Genomic DNA, 17,776 nt, shown 5'->3' on the forward strand with positions numbered 1-17,776 from the left:
AATCAATCAATCAATCAATCAATCAATCAATCAATCAATCAATCAATCAACCAATCAATCAATCAATCAATCAATCAATCAATCAATCAATCAATCAATCAATCAATCAATCAATCAATCAATCAATCAATCAATCAATCGGTCGGTCGGTCGGTCGGTCGGTCGGTCGGTCGGTCGGTCGGTCGGTCGGTCGGTCGGTCGGTCGGTCAATCAATCAATCAATCAATCAATCAATCAATCAATCAATCAATCAATCAATCAATCAATCAATCCATCAATCAATCAATCAATCAATCAATCAATCAATCAATATAATGTGTCTATGAATACATGTGGGGTGTGTGTGTATGTGTGTGTGTGCGTGCGTGCGAGAGAGAGACATTTATAGTTATATACGTTATGTGTTATAAAAAGACATGACTATATAAAATCAAGAGAACAAAGCACCAAACCATTTGGCTCCTGCAGAATTTATTAAGTTTCACATATTATTTTCACCATAAATAAACAACGTTCAATTACACAAATTGAAATTTTATTTTAAATTTTCAAACATGATCATAATTTTGTTGTCAGCATTGATAGTTTTTGTTGGACCGGTTCGTGGACTCACGTGTTACAATTGTCCGAACAATGCTGGCTGCACCACCACTATCGAGTGTACAACTTCTTTCTGTACAATTTATTTTGCAGGTTATAAATCTGTATATTTATTATTTATATTTATATGACATTTTGAGATATTTGCTAAAATTTGTATTTTTAATTTTGTTTGCAGAGTCAGTTTTTTCATATGGTTGCACTGATACTCAAAAATCTAATGATTGTACTATGCTGGAAACTGCTCAAGACTGCACATGCAATACTCCAAGATGCAACACGATCACACCAAGACCATCAACAGTTACGGTCAGTGTGCTTTGTTTTAATTTCAACTTTTCAAGAATTTTTTCATACATTTAGACAACGACTGCCATCACGAGCAGCACAACAACCACTTCAGCAGGAGTGACAGCTGCACAAACGTCATTTACATCAACAACCATGACAACATTAACAACGACACCAACAACAGCCATTTCATCAAAAGCATCTGCTGAATCTCTGTCTACTGCATACATCATTCTTCTGGTTGCCGTCAACGCTATCATTCTCGGAAGTTGCGGTTTGATTGCTTGTTGTGTCTACAAAAACAGAGAGAGACTTGTTCAACTTGATTCGGACTTTGAAGACGATAAAGAAAATTAATTTTTCCTATTTGGTTAACTATTTTTAACATGACGGTATGAGTTTCTTATCGGCACGCAACATGAAATTAAGAAAGGTTGATAAATTGCAATTTATCTGGCTTTATAGAAGTTAATTTTTAATAATTGATTATTTAATTAGATCTGCTATGAGTGAAAAATAAAAGTTAGAAAAATTAGTGAGAATAAATGGAAGTTTGCTTCAAATTATTTCGGTTTATTTTGAGCCAAAGTGTTGAGCGGAAAATTTCATTTGATATTTTACAATTTTGATGCAATTACTCTTTAGCAGAACTGAAAAACATAAATAAAAATAAAAAAAATTTCAAGGGAAAGATCTTAAATTATTTATAAAGTTGACAGCTTTTTTTCTAATCAAATTTGCCTAAACGTTACTGTCGAAACATTTTTAAGATGATATAAAGATTGTTTTTCAAATGAATAACCTTATAAAAGCTATCCAGTATCCATAGTTAGAGAAAAAGCATCAGCTCCAGATGTTTCGTTTTTGTTTAGACGATATGCTTTATTTGGAAAATATGTTTAACTTTTTGGCCGTGTTCCTATTCACCGATGGTCTAATCTTTGAAATGTTGTTTCAAACGTACATTTTCAAGGATGATTTTAAACTGAAACTTGTTATTAATGATAAACTTTTTAATAGCATAATAATTTTACTGAATAATAAATTATTTTAAAAATTCACTTAGGTCAAAAATATATAATTCCTCATTATCTTTGTGTGTTATATTCCAGATGCAAATTATGCTTTATTTAATAATTAGTTATCAAAATGAGAATAATTGTTACGAAATTTTCATTAATTTGTTAATTATAATTGTGTATAATTACGTGAAAATGCAAAATTGGTTATATGATTGTATACAATTACATTCATGCATTACATGCTCAAGTATGCCCTTTTATGAATTTAAATATTCAACAGTAATTCAGCAGTTTTGTTTTCCAGTTTTATTAATAACATTTGATGTTAATTTTGTTTTTTGCTTTTATTCTAACATTTTTTTCATTCAAATATTAACACATTTATATATATTTATATATATATATATATATCTTGGAGGCTGACAACTCGCATAAATAACAAGAATTTTCTTAACGATGTGAAATGTAACAAGTTTTTTAAAAACATATTTTAAAAACAAAATTGGTGTTGTTAATGTTTTTTCTTTCAAAACACCAAAACAATTTGAAGTCTTTGAAGTGTGGGTTTGGAAAAGAATGGAGGGAACAAGTTGAACTGAACGTCGCACAAACAAATAATTCTGAAGTGGATGAAATGATTATGGTTATGATTATGAGTATGGTTATAACTTATAAGCACCATAAAAAATGATAAAAAATGGCAAAAAAATTGAATTAAACACGTGCTAAAAAGCAAATCAAATCTATCCAAAGTCATCATGGAAACTCGCATGGATGGGAAAAGAAAAGGAAAACAGAAGTAGATCATTTCGAATTGATATGAAAAGAAAAGATGCTTAAATGAAACTGAGCGGAAAACTGGTGTTCACCTTCAAATAACTTCTGTTGTAGCCAATATAACAAATTCTCCCTCCTATTTTAACTTTCTTTGATGCTTTTTAATCAGTCAGGTCACAAAAATCATTATCGATATCGCAATGAAATCAATTTGAAATTTTTTTTTTAATTATTGATAAAATTTTTAAATTGTTGATAAAAATAACTATCATATATAGTGTAGTAAAACGTTTAAAATTTTCTGAGAGAATTCAAAATAATTTGAGATTACACCATAACACAATTGTACAATTTGAATGTGTAAATACAACATTATAAATGTATTATAACTACGTGTATATATCTATCTATTTCCTTATTTAGTTCTGCCTGTGTATGATATTTTGTCAAATTTATTTGATAGGAATTGAATATAACCTTCATACCGGCTGATTAACTACCATGCAGTAAAATAACTACTGTTGACACCATTTCCTCCAACGATTTCGCAACGAATTGCCCATACCATATAATTAGAATAAACTCTTTCAATCAATGTTTAAATTTTTATATTGTCATTTATTTTTTCGTTTTTGATTCTGTACTAATTTTCGTGTCAGATACAATAATTTAGTTTTTAAGTAAATTTTCATTTTCGTAGCTATACACAAACATGCCTACCTGTTGCATTAAATGCATTAAAAATTGCATTATTAATAAATAGAAATGAGAAAATTTCTGATGCATCTTTTCACAGGTTTATTTTCAAATTAACTTCACACTAAAATAAATGTAACAATATCCCTATACTCATTGAATAGAACTATTTTGTTTTATAATTACATATATTTTATTTTATAGACTATTATAATCTATAATGCTATCATGGATTACCATTTTATTATTAAAAGCAATACTTAAGAAATGCACAAGTTTCTGTAACAGTTTATAAAATTTCAGATTTCCTTAAAATATAAAAATGCAAAACGATTGGATTAAGTGCATCAGACAGGAAATAAATGATTTCAAATGGCTTCCATCAAAAAATGCAAGAATATGCAGTGACCATTTCTGTAATAAAGATTATAAGGGTTATGATGGAGAAAGGAAGGTAATGCTGAGGGAAGCATTCCCATGTTTTCAAGTTAGTTATATTTATATGTCATCAGTTACAAAAGGAAGCAATTCACATCATCATTGTACATTGCAACATTCTTATCTATACAAAAAATATAAAATGCATTCAACAATATTCCATGTATTTTATTAAAACTTAGAAAGGGCATAATGACATTGTGAATAATATACCCTGCTTAGGACTGGGATCATCATCATCATACCAATCACCATTACAAGTAGAGTCAATTTTATATTAATGCTTAACAAGTTAACTAAATTGGCATAATCAAGTTTTTATATGAAATACACATCAAGTATTTAATGTAACAAATAAATTAACAGAAAAATTTCTGGAAAAGTTTAAAAAAATTAGAACATATGACTCTGATCAAAAATCATTCGCGTTGACACTGCATTTGTATGGGCATAAGGCATATGATTATCTTTGGACAAATGGCTTACATCTTCCTCACACTAAAACATTAAGAAAGTAATCTTGTCATACCTGTTCAATAATTTTAATAAGATTGTTTTAAGTAACTATTCTCAATGTCATTTTATTAACACTACATTAAGAGGTGGCTACAAAACATTGATGGTATGCCTGGGGTGATTTCTACAAACCTTATTGACTAATGGTGATGGGGATCCTCTGGAACTGTAGGATCATGACATTCAATCTAGTCATGGATTGAGAAATCAATCTTTGATATATTTGATAACAAACATTTATTATAATATAAGAATGAAAAAAGATGTAGGTGTAAGGCAAAATGTTACTGGAACTATTATTTTGAGCAATTTATGATTTATTTTTTTATTTATGACTTTATCCATTTTCAATGATACCGATATTTTTAATTATTATTATCCAAATTATACTCATGCCTATATAAATTAATTTGATTGTGGCTATTTCCATGCTTAATTATTTTATTTACTTGCCATAGGTATGCACAGCATTTAATAAATTAATGATAATAATTAATAACACAACATTTTAAGTGCATAAAATATAATAAATTAAAAGTACAATTTTTACAAACCTCATTGGTTATGGTGATGGGGATTCTTTAAAACTGAATGATCATGATCTAACAAGTCATGGATGATGAATCACTGGAATCACACATTATCTTTAATAAATTTAATAACAACATGTACTACAATTTAAGAATGAGGAATATTTTGTAAAACATTAAATGAAGAAAAATTTAGTTTGAATCACTCATAATTAATAAATTTTAATTAAATTGCAAGTTAGCTTGGGAGTTTGAAGCTTGAATTGAACAAATTACAAAAGTGTTTATTTTATTTTTATTCCCAGACCTAAGCATTGTAAATAAAAATTTTAAAACCAATCAAGCAATAGAATTTAGGATCTTAGGAACAAGTGCTGCTAGTCGTTAGGTAGTTAGTAGTATGTAGTAGTGTAGTGGTTTGTAGTTTCTAGTAGTCTAATCTGTTAATGTTCGTTAGTGTTATCTGTTATTTATTTCAATTAGTAATTAGAATCAGTAGAGTTTAGTTTTAGCTTAATTATTAGAGTTTAGTTAGTTACAGTTAATGAGTTAAGTGTTGTTGGTGGTTCACAAAAAATTTTTTTATTTAAAATGCAAAAAGATACTTAACCGTCATACAGCAATATCTATCCTAAAACAGCATCTAGTATCACCTTTTAAAACAATTTGAAATTTTAAATAAAAGCAATATTCCGAAATTAGTAAATATACGATCGTAACTTTTGACTTGGGCGATAAAAAATCACCCCCCAAATTTCCCTCCAGAAGTAAGCTCCTTGTTCGACCGTCAAAAATGAGTGAAGGCCGTTATATTTATTCTAATTATATCGAACAACTAATAAAATCTATATTAATTAATTAATTAATTAATAATTAATTAATTATTACCTAATACCCATACTCATATAAATAGAATATCTATCATTTATAAATAATCTAATACTAAAGATATACCCATAATCAAATACATACGATTACTCAAGTTAGATCATAACATGTATTGAAAGTATTATACTAAAGGACTTCCTCTTTCAGGATGTTTTTTTCTATTTCTTTTAGTCCAGAAGATTTACATTCAATTATTAAAAATGAAATCATAGTAAGCCTAATATTAATATAAGCCTAATATTAATAGTAAGCCATTAAGGAAATAAACGTTTTCAACAATATCTAGTTGTCCTGCTTTTCAAAAGATTCACAACAAAGACCAAAGGCGTGATCATAGCCTATAAGTGCTAAAACGCGTAAGACTGCAGAAAACCGGAAAAAAATTAGTGTTGGGTGTTGTTGAACCGCACATCCCTAATCTAAGCATGTGACGACTTACTATATATAGCTTCAACACAAAGACAACAGCCTTTCTTCTTGCGACATTTTACGATCGAACTTCTCTTTGTCTAACTGCATTGCCGAACACGTTTTCGTTTATTTTGTATTACGTAAATAAATACGTTATAAACATTCTTACTTGTTGTTTCTTATATCTATGGAAACTCGCAACAAATTGGTGACCCCGAACGCGATGGCTTGCGAAACCACGACAAAGAGAACAGCGACGAGAGCCCCACTTCAATTAAACACATTCTGCACGGCGAACCCCAAAGCGTGGTTCACATATTTTGAAAATGTGCTTAAGGGCCGAGGTTTCTCAGAAGATAAATGGGGTAAACAAGTATGAAACCACGCTTCCTTTTGTTTACATAGAATAATATTGAAAACTTTAAATTTGGCTTTCATTAATATTCATGACCAGCCGAAGCGCTTTATTTTTTTTTCAATTTGTGATTTTTTTAACCGAATCGTTTCATTTTTTTATATTTGTAATTTTTTATAAAATTCTAATATCATTATTTATTTATTATTTTTAAAATATGTTATAAACATGAGAACTATTTGTAATTTAATTTGGACATTATATTTTCATATAAATAAGGAAACAAAAGTATCGTCTAATAATTATCGTTAGTTAATAAAAAAATTCAAAAAAGTTTCAAAATTTTAAACTGCATAATAATGTCGTATAAGTTCCAGGGCTTTTTGGAATCGCTTTTTTCTTTCTCCTATGGTGCGCATCCACATAAATTCGTCAAGATATGATTGTACGTGAGCATCGCACGTACCATTCATTCTCATAAATTTTTGTTTGGCGCATCGCCACAAATTCTCCACTCCATTTGTATGCACTCCGTCTACAGCCCGGAATGTAATGGAGTGATTTACTGTTTAGTGGGCTAGACCGGTTACGGCTGTTATACTGTTATAAGCAGCCCATTGATCCGTCCAAACTGTTGTACCTAAAATTATTGAAATCGAACTATATTTCATAACCAACAAAAATGAATTTAAAAATATTAAACTTTATAAAACCAACAGGGCAGAACATGTCGCTGTATCAGCGTGGCAGCATCTCGTTTATTCACTTCCACCAGAAAGGCATCTTTTGTTTGCGTATCGATGCTTCCAAAAACCCAGCGTGTCCTAACTGGACGTGCATTTCCGTTCCTCGATCTTTTGCAGATGAAATGCAGCTTTCATCTATCTGAACGATGTGTCCGGGGCCACCTATTCGTGCAGGGTTATCACGAGCCCAGTCAAAGCATAGATCTCGATGCAAATTGAACCAGTCTGGTAATGTATGCCCGACGTCCAAATCTAAAATCGACGCAACCGTAGCCTGGCTAACGTCGTACATAGACCAGAAATACGTCATCTGTTTGAATTTAAAACAATTCGCATCATCATTCTTAAAGAAATTACATTTTTCTATAAACAATGGAAAAAAATCTTACCAAAATACAATTTGTTAAGGATAATTGGCTATGGCTGTAGAAACTTCCATGCCTAATTGTTTTTGTAGCGCGGCACCTGGAGTTTCTACACCTCCACAAGTAACCATCTGCCGTTAATGCACTTTCTGCAAACCTTTTGTTTTATTATTTTTGAAAAAAAATCAAAATCTGACAAACGAGAAAACTGTACAGCATGCAAGGCAGTAGTATGAAATGATAACAAAAAGCAGTTAACGGAGAAAAAACGTTTTAAGCATGAAAAGTATGCAAACCTCATGTCTGCAAGACAGCGGCATGTCATCGTGGCTGCTATCAAACCATGCTGTTTGGCCCACCTCACAGTATCTTCTTTCTTTAAAATATAATCTATCAGTTCTAAAAATTTCTTTCCTTCAACTGAGGGGTATGCAGCCATTTTTAGCGTAAATAAGCGATAAATTTTTATTAATGAAAAATATAAATGAATGCAATTGAAGAATAGAAGAGAAAATAGCAAAAGGAAAAGGAAAGAATATTATATATTAAAGTTCATATAAAAGATTACACAGCTTAATTATTACATTTAATTTAATTTTTTTTTATATTTTATTTTAATATATTTTATTTATATTTTAATATATGACCTTATTTTATTTGACATCTAAATTATTAATAAACATTTTAAAATATAAGATAATATATTTGTTAAATAATTTACTATAAAATTACAATAAAATGAAGCGCGTCGGTTGGTCATGAATATTAATGACGGGCGGAGCCAAATTTAAAGTTTTCAATATTATTCTATGTAAACAACAGGAAGCGTGGTTTCATACTTGTTTACCGATGAATGGTACCCCACGCTGGTCGAAAGCCTACCCATGGATGTCATCATAGATGTGGAGACGGAATTGGCGTCGGCACAAACTTACACCTCACTGAAGCGCGTGTTAACGCAGAGGTATTCGGTTTCTGACGAAGAAAATTTGCGCACGTTGCTCCGAGGCGTGGCCATGGAAGACAGAACGCCATCACAACTATTGAGGCACATGCAAAGACTGTGGGGGGCAAACAATATAGACGAAAGCATTTTGAAACAATTGTGGTTGGACCAGCTACCATTCGCAATACAAATGCATCTAGCAGTCTCAACCGACGAGTCGCTACAAAGGTTAGCAATCATAGCTGACCGAATGCATCAAATATCCAATCGAAATGGTTCTACCACCATAACACACAACGCTGTACCGAAGAGACAACGACTAAGAGAGATGAGGTATTTGCATTCAGGCGCAAACATCAACAACAACAAACGAAAACAAAATTCCCATCTAGAGCAGCAGATGGTGAGGAGACAGATGTTTGCTGGTACCATAAAACGTATGGGGACAGAGCAAAAAAGTGTGCGAGACCATGCAACTTCAAAGCAAAAGTCGCCAAGTCGTCAAACTACCAGGCCAGTTGCTAATGGCGGCGGCAACCTCTGGCCACAACACTTTTAGTCGCCTACATTATGTACAAACATCAACAAACAAAAGTAGTGACAAACAACAACAAACAGCCGCAAAAACAACAAGACACCACATCAACATTCAACAAATCGTGTCACCTTTTCTACGTCACCGATAACATTTCGAAGACAAGGTTTTTGGTCGACCCAGGAGCCCAAGTAAGTATCATACCTTCACGACAACACCTCCGAAGACCCAAATCTGACTAAAAGCTGCAAATGGCACCACCATCGACACATTTGGACAACAGCTCGTAACCATTGACCTCGGTTTACGACGTAAATTCATTGCAAACGTCACACAGTCAATATTGGGTGCCGACTTCTTGTCACACTTCGATATTGCAGTCGACATGAGGAGACACAAAATTGTTGACAACATCACGACGTTACAGATACAGGGGGTTGTTGAACGCTTCAATATAATCTCTGGCGTCAAACCATACATTGCTTCGGACAACAACTTTGGTAAAATCATTGACAAATTTCTTAAGTTAACGATGCCTGTCAACAACAACAAAAATGAAAACAAGATACAACACCACATTGTGACTTCTGGACCACCACATCATATGGCCCCACGACGATTGCACCCAGAGAAGTTGCGAGCCGCCAAAGCCGAATTCGAATACATGTGTCAACTCGGAATCATAAGACCATCAAACAGTCCTTGGGCATCACTACTTCATATGGTTGCAAAGTCATCAGGAGATTGGAGGCCTTGTGGAGATTACCGCGCACTCAACAACAGGACCACACCTGATCGATATCCAGTTCCACACATCCATGATATCGCTCACAGCCTGGAACAGGTGCGATGGTTTACGAGGCTAGATCTCGTACGGGCTTACCACCAGATACCGGTAGCAGAAGAAGATATCCAAAAAACTGCGGTAACAACACCGTTCGGTCTGTTTGAATTTGTGAAGATGCCGTTCGGGCTGAGAAATGCCGCACAGACTTTTCAAAGGTTCATCGATAGTTTTTGAGAGGGCTACCTTTTGTCCACGCATACATTGACAACATACTAATATCTACGTCGACACAAGCACACCCAAATCAATCCATCGACACCAACATTCCATCACCCCGGAGAACCACAAGATCGGGAAGAACAGTTCACCTCCCATCTCGATATCTTGATTAGCATCGATCAACAGCTTGCGCTGATGATCTGGTAGGGGAATATTGTTGAACCGCACATCCCTAATCTAAGCAATACAACACCCAACACTATATAAAATAGTGTTGGGTGTTGTATTGGTTACTTTATCTAACTTTTCAGGTTTGAGTATGATGCTATGCTATCCATATAAAGTTTATACATTAAAATGGAATAGGTAACATTCTTGAAGATTTTTTCATCCTGCTTCTTGCTATAGTTTGTTGGTTTATTTATATATAGTTTAAGTTTGTTGACCAGACTGCTGATCATCATACTTAAGTGGGTCATTATAATTATTATTTTAAAAAATGTTCAAGACTAGCTATCCTTTTATGTCTGCTACAAAAGTTAACTAATAAACAATTAAACATATGAATATATGTTTAATACAAAGTTCAACTCTCTGTCGAACCACTGTGACTAAATATGTTGCTAGTTATTGATTATAGTTTTCCATCTTCCAGATATGAATATTCGGTGTACGAAAAGTTTCATAAGACTAAACTTGTATCAATACCCTGTATATGGTAGGTACCAATCTGCGTGTCTCAATCAATCTACGAGTTTGAATTTTCAAATAATAGAGCACAAATTTTGATTAGTACATTCAGTAATAAAAATATTAACATTTTGTGACAATTTTTTCAACAATAATTAATAATTCCCTTTGTAGGGAATATTTTTTCTTCTCTATAATTTCACTGTCACTACAAATTCAAATAAATTTATCAAACTGCTCGTTCTTGCTATTATTAAATTTCAAAACTATATATATATGTGTTTGTGTATGTATGTATATATATATATATTAATATATAGGCATTAATACAAAATGTGTAAAAAAAAGAGACAGATTTAGTTTTCACGAGATTGGATTATATAAATTTGCGACAATATAACCAATGAAGTTTTCGATGGCCTCATAATGTATGAAATGATAACTACTGAGATTGTCTTGATGGTGGGGATGATGACTTGTGGCTCTTCTGACATTTTCTGCTCAATCACGTATTGAGGTAAATTTCACTGGCAATGTTTTTTCACCATATCTTAAAATTTGTTCTTTTTGAAAAAATTTTTTCTCAAGCGTTAAAAATGGAAATACTTGATTTCAAGATCGTGAGAACGAATATTATTTCACCTGCACACCGTATTTGGTGTCGCCAACAAACTGCAACAATCTCACCACCTTTGGGGAATGTAGTTGCAGTGAAAACGTGTGCAACTTCTTCAATAGAACATCAAAAGATGAGGTTACTTAATTTTGTTGCAAAAATTTATTTTTTATTTCATTATATTATTTGTTCTTTTTTTCTAAATTTGAGACGTCGACTGCTGGACCAAGTGCTACAACAACTTCGACCCCAACAACAGCAACAACAACGCTTCAACCAATTACCACTTCTAACCACACCACCACCATTACCACTACCAACAACACAACTGAACCACCACTGGTTAGCCCAAACGCCACCATGAGCCTCGTTGTTGGTGGGATGGCCATTATATTGGGCTGTGTTTTGCGAAAAACCAGAGCTGCGTAGACTCATGCGTACCTAAGTGAACAGCGTGTGTGTGTGTGAGTGCGTGTGTGTGTAATTTTGTGTGTGCGTGTGTGAGTTATTAACTGACGCTCATCTTTATTGATAGTTTACCAAATTAAAATCGTTTGACAGAAAAGTGTGGATACTGCTGAAAAAATAAATTTGTTTCTATTTGTGTGTCTCTTTATATGCAATGACATTAACTTCTAGCGAATACCTTGGGCATGTGTTTGTGTGTTCGGGAACGCTAATTATAACTGTACTAGTGGGTTAACATATCTTGTGACGATCAATTGATCGTTCTGTTAGTCTGGTTTTTTTATGCAGGTGCAATTGCTGTTCTGTGTGTGTGAGAATATAAAATATGCAAGACGATTTGTGTGTGCGTTCGTGTGTGTGTGTGTGTGTGTGATGTATCTGTTGATGAAATTTTTTAACAATTAATCAAGAAAAATATTTCCAGCTTTTCTTAATATTAAAACTTGTTTCAAGTCATGACACGCACACACACACGCACACACACACACGCACAAACACGCATATAAACATAAGACACTTTGTTGTAAAATTTGTGATAATTACGGTATAACAATTCCCTCTATTACTTTTGTTTCAAATTTCACTGCATTTCAATACAAAAAGACAACAAATTGCAGTAGTTTAATAATTTTATTGTTAATTTCTATTGCTAAGTTGTATGAACTTTTAATAAAAAAAATAATTTGAATTTATAACCAAAGTGTAAAGCATCGTTTTAATTACTTTAATTTATTTAATCGTCAAATTAAAAAAATCTTGAAATTAAAATATTTCTTGGATATGGAAACTTCTGGGTTGGATTGATTCAAGGATTCACTCAGTTTAAACTGTGTTAAAAATAAATGATGTTATTTAGAATAAATCTATGCAATTTAAATAAAAGGATGAGTCAACAGATAGAATAAACTTTACAAACGACTGCTAAAAATAATGATAAATTTGTTTTCAATTTTATAGAATTTTAAAAAAATGTTTCTGCAGAGGAGGAAGCGTAAGCCAAAAACCGGCTCTAAGTAAGGAATGTTTAATGTTTGGAAAGTTTCAGAAACATTCATTATTTCGAACATTTATATGTCTACCTATAGATAAAGCTTTGTTTTTAAAAACTTTATTCGATATATAGACCAAAGTTAACATTTAAAAAATCATTTCTCGGCTTCCATTGTATTTTTATATCAATTTTAAAGACTGTTTCTTCAATTGTTAATGTTACAACGGCAATTTCTGAGCAGTTAGTAGCGTGTCGTCATTCAATTAAACCGCAGAAGTCCTTCCTTCCCAGCAGTTGTGAGAGAAAGTCATTGATGCTTATTGTTTTTTATTTTTTTTCTTTTGTCAATACCCACTTACTCTAGTGCGTGTGTACGTTCGTCTATTTTTCGTTCATTGCTAGTTCATAAAAATATATAGATTGATTTCGTTTAAAAATTTATTCTAATAAAAAATTATTAAACATTGTTTAAATGTTTGAATGTTAACATTTCATGAAAAGAATGAAATGTCATCTACGTTGAAATGTTTGAAAAGATCTATGTGGGACGCAACCTGTTCAACGTACTCCAGCACATAGCCTCATCCTCAAACATATTGAACCTCGTAGAAACTCCAGCCAGGGCTGGTGTTCACCTTCAAATAACTTCTGTTGTAGCCACGCAGATGAGTGTTCAGTTCGCAAACTGTTCCGCTGAAGTTAATCGAATCACACTGGCCTGGCAGACATCCAATCAGACATCTCATCTTGCCTACAGCGGTCATTACGCGGGAAGTATAGCCAGTCAAACGAGTGTTTGAGTAACGTTTCCAAATTTTTGCTTGAACAAAATAATATGATTTTTTATACCTGTAGTCTCTTTTATAAAATATAAAAACTTACCGTTTGGGTTCTTAGCAGCGTAAACTTCCAACTCACAAATTGTGAACCAACCAGTGCCACTAATAGGTTGTTGCGCAATAACGTAGCGATACGATGGCAAGTTGGCGTAACATTTCAATGTTAACTTGCTACTAACCACTGCCTTGTACTTGTACTGACCACACAGTGGGTAGGAACCTCTCACTACTTCTGATCCATTCGGGAAATAGTTCACGGAAGTGAGGCCGATTATAAAATTATCCAGTCTAGCAACTTGAAATATTTCAATGTTATAATGAGAGTTTAGATAGTTAACCGAATTTTGGATATTGCATTAACAACAAAGAAAATAGTAAAAAAATTGAATGAACCTGTAATAACAATCTTTAGGTATTAATAAGCAAACGTACTTGATGATGCTTAAGAATAACTTAAGAAGCATACACCCTCAAAATGCAAGCGCACACGTGCTAACAATCTTCCTTCCGTCACAGCTCACCGTTGCAGTCTCTGGAGAAGAGGTTGACAACATCGACGTAATAATCACTGACCAGGTCGACAACTGCCCAGTTCGGACCACCAGCAGGATCGTTTGAGTGGAAACAGTGTCCCGCTGTTAACGTAGGATTTGCATCTCCGTCGACTAATTTGTCTGGATCACATGGCACGTTCGATCCAAGAGTGGAACTGCTTGTTGCAGGTCTGCCTAGGGCCAAGTTCCCGAGACATGTGACTCCAGGCAGTGTTGAAAAAATTGCGGTGACTGTGATGACAGAACCTTTCAATTTTAATTGTATTGGATTATTTTAGGAAAAATTGAGTGAATCGATGAAACATAATTCATTTATCATATCTTTATAAGTATAAAATATGAAGCTTTCATCTAACTAATGAAAAGTGGCAGGTTGCAAGAAGGACGCCAACAATTATTTAGTAACATTTATTTAGTTTTTCGAAGCTTTTTTGAAATTTAATTACTTTATAATTACCCCGACAAGTGAAAAAGTTAATGCAACAATCTTTTTATTATATATTTCTTTCTCTTTATATATATATATATATATATAAATAATGTAATATAATATAATATAATATAATATAATATAATATAATATAATATAATATAATATACAAAATAGGCTTGAACGATGGAATTCATTCGCACATGTAGGAAGGTTGAGTGCATAATCTTTGTTAATTTGTTTTTACATTAAGGCAAAGAATAGAACAAATCATTACTAATTTTTATTTTATGAGGCAATTGTTGATGTTGATTAAATATATTTTGTGGCAATTGTTGATATTGATTAATTGTGTTTTATGAGGCAATTGTTAATGTTGATTAATTGTGTTTTATAAGGCAATTGTTGATGTTGATTGTTTTATGAAGCAATTGTTGATGTTGATTACTTCACCACTGGTATGTTTTCCACTGGTATGTTTTGTGGTAGATGGCAGGCTGGTAGATTGGTTGATTGTTATATTTGATCTATGGAGTTTATGATTATTTCAATCTTTTAACTTCAAAGAAAAAACTTTTTAAAAGTTTTTCTTTAATTTTTTTTTATTAAACTATAAATAAAATTTTATTATTAAACGTTAAAACATTTACAAAAATTTTATTATAAACGTTTAAATGATTAAAATGGTGAAAAAAATCATAAACAGTAAAATCATCCGGCATTATTCCGACAAATCAACTTTTCTTAATTTGTTGATTTTCAATTCGTGTCAGCATGGTCAGCTTTGCATTTCTGGTAGTTTTATCTGCATGATCACGATCGTCATCGTCACTATCATCGTCAGTATTATCATCTTCATCATCGTCGTTCACATGTTCACTGACATCATTTCCAAAATTCATCCGGTTTTTCACATCAACACTCCCATCTTCTTCTTCAATGGCTGGTAACCTGGAGTAGTTTCGCATAAATTTCTGACGATAATTTTTCCAACGACGAGTGTGAGATGATGATGCGGGGTTAAGCAGTGCTTTCAACAAAGAAAGCATTGTAGATTTTAGAAATTATTGAAGTAACTCTAGGAAAGAGGCCGTCCATAAAGAATGTCACGCTTCAAGGCAGAGAGGGGGTCCAAATATTTGTGATACTTTGTGACAAAGTGGAGGAGGTGGGGTAAACGCAAGTGTGACGTCACTTTTTTAAATAAACAAAACAATAAATAAATTTTTTGTCATATATATGCGCAAAATGAATATTAAAGTTTTCAAGCAAGCAAATAGCTCATGAATATTAATTAAAGGAAGAGTCAAATTTAAATGCCATCGTTAAAGTTTACCGCTGTGTAGATGTTAATGTTAATTATTAATTCTTTATAATTTAACTACGGTAAAGCATTTAGATATCAAACAATCGTCATATAAACTCATCATTCGTTATTTTGATACCAATAAAAATAAAATGCATAGAACAATTACATTGCTTAATGACTCTTCACTAACAGGAGGGGAAGGGGTAAGTTTTGTAGCATGCTTATTTTTAGGGGGGTTGGTCGATTTGTGACAGTCATTTATTAATTTTATTTTTCCAAAGAAGCTGAGCATTTACTTTCTAATGGGGGGGGAGAATTCAATAAGGTTTCAAAATGCTTTTTTAACGATTCGTAAAACTTAATAACGAACTTACCAATCGTTACACTTACATTGTTTCTATCATTAAATTTTTACAGATTTCATATCATACAACACACACAACACACACACACGTATCAAACTCTTAGTAAAAAAAAACATTTCATTTCCTACAAGATCGGCTAAAGTCCTAAACTCTTAACTCAAATTTTTTTAAATTAAATTTATAATTTTAAATTTTTTTAATTCAAATTCTTGGCTAGAAATGATTTTTAAATCCAGACTAATATCATCGATATAAACGAACGATTGATTGTTTGAACGAATGAACAAAGAAACGAATGAGTGAATGAAAAATAAATAGATGGAAGAACGATTAAAAGGATTGAGTGAAAAAATGAATGAATGAATGAATGAATGATTAAACGAAAACAAACGAAATTAAACCATACCTAGAAATTCGTCGTTACTGCAGTTCATTGCACCGACCACCATCTGAGCTGCCACCAAAATGTCCTGTAGACATGCCCCTTCGTTCATGTATAACACCCAACATCGTGTGTTAGGAAGCGCCGAGAAGAGCGCGTTTTCTAGACAGGAATGCAACCATCAGCAACGAGTTTGTCACATTCGAAACGAAGTAGAATAAACAAAAGCTGACTCAGATTCTGGTTTTCATAGCAATTTTAGTGAGTATTGCTAACCATTTTCATCATCACCAAAAGATGAAAAAGAAGAAGAAGAAAAAGAATAAGAAAAAAAATAAATCAAAATAAGTAGGATTCTGATTCATTATCATCATCATCAGAATAATAAGAAGAAGAATAAAAAATAAAATATGACTCCGATAAATTATCATTATCATCATCATAACAATAAAAAAAAGAAATAATACTACTAATAATAATAATAATAATAATAATAAGAAGAAGAAGAAGAAGAAGAAGAAGAAGAAGAAAAAGGAGAAGAAGAAGAAGAAGAAAAAGAAGAAGAAGAAAAAGAAGAAGAAAGTAACGGAACATGTCAGCCACCGTCAGCGACAAGTTAGTCCTGCCCACCGCTGCTTCGTTTGACGTATCAGTAGCGTTCGTGTCTAACCCCTCAACACCTCTAGCAAAGCCGACGCCGGATGCACTGCAGCACATCTCAGACAGGCTTGCGTTCATTGCCACTGAAAGAACAACTGTAGCGCGAGAGTAAACGTTTTATTGCTTACATAACGGCCATTTTTGAACTCCCATAACCAACAGCTCTACACGCTTTCGTATGCCACCCTGAATGAATGAATGATTGAATGAATGAATAAAAACTCTAATAATAATCAACCTTCAATTAATAAAGAAATGACATCTGATTCATTTGCAACCAACCAACATTCAGTATACACAAACAAAATATACAAAGAGTCAGCATTATATTTAGATACAATGCAAATCTA

The 17,776-nt window shown here is 32.6% G+C and overlaps 3 protein-coding genes across 3 annotated transcripts; 1 reads left to right on the forward strand and 2 right to left on the reverse strand.

Moving 5' to 3' along the window:
- Positions 1-554: 554 nt before the first annotated feature.
- Positions 555-1,248, forward strand: HELRODRAFT_163565 (hypothetical protein; the record flags this gene model as incomplete). The annotated part of the gene is made up of 3 exons (XM_009027404.1): positions 555-693; positions 779-909; positions 964-1,248. 3 exons carry the CDS (start codon positions 555-557, stop codon positions 1,246-1,248), a joined length of 555 nt encoding a protein of 184 aa, XP_009025652.1.
- Positions 1,249-7,286: 6,038 nt separating this feature from the next.
- On the reverse strand, positions 7,287-8,272 carry HELRODRAFT_189269 (hypothetical protein; the record flags this gene model as incomplete). The annotated part of the gene is made up of 3 exons (XM_009027405.1): positions 7,932-8,272; positions 7,660-7,792; positions 7,287-7,580 (listed from the first exon to the last, which is right to left on the reverse strand). The coding sequence occupies exons 1-3, from the start codon at positions 8,072-8,074 to the stop codon at positions 7,287-7,289; spliced, it is 570 nt and encodes a 189-aa protein (XP_009025653.1). The 5' UTR covers positions 8,075-8,272.
- A 5,202-nt stretch (positions 8,273-13,474) lies between these two features.
- HELRODRAFT_163568 (hypothetical protein) lies at positions 13,475-15,759 on the reverse strand (the record flags this gene model as incomplete). Its single annotated transcript, XM_009027406.1, has 4 exons — positions 13,475-13,638; positions 13,770-14,021; positions 14,248-14,526; positions 15,450-15,759. 4 exons carry the CDS (start codon positions 15,757-15,759, stop codon positions 13,475-13,477), a joined length of 1,005 nt encoding a protein of 334 aa, XP_009025654.1.
- Positions 15,760-17,776: the final 2,017 nt, after the last annotated feature.

The sequence above is a fragment of the Helobdella robusta genome (assembly GCF_000326865.2).
Source record: "Helobdella robusta unplaced genomic scaffold HELROscaffold_5, whole genome shotgun sequence".
Classification (NCBI taxonomy): Eukaryota; Metazoa; Annelida; class Clitellata; order Rhynchobdellida; family Glossiphoniidae; genus Helobdella; species Helobdella robusta.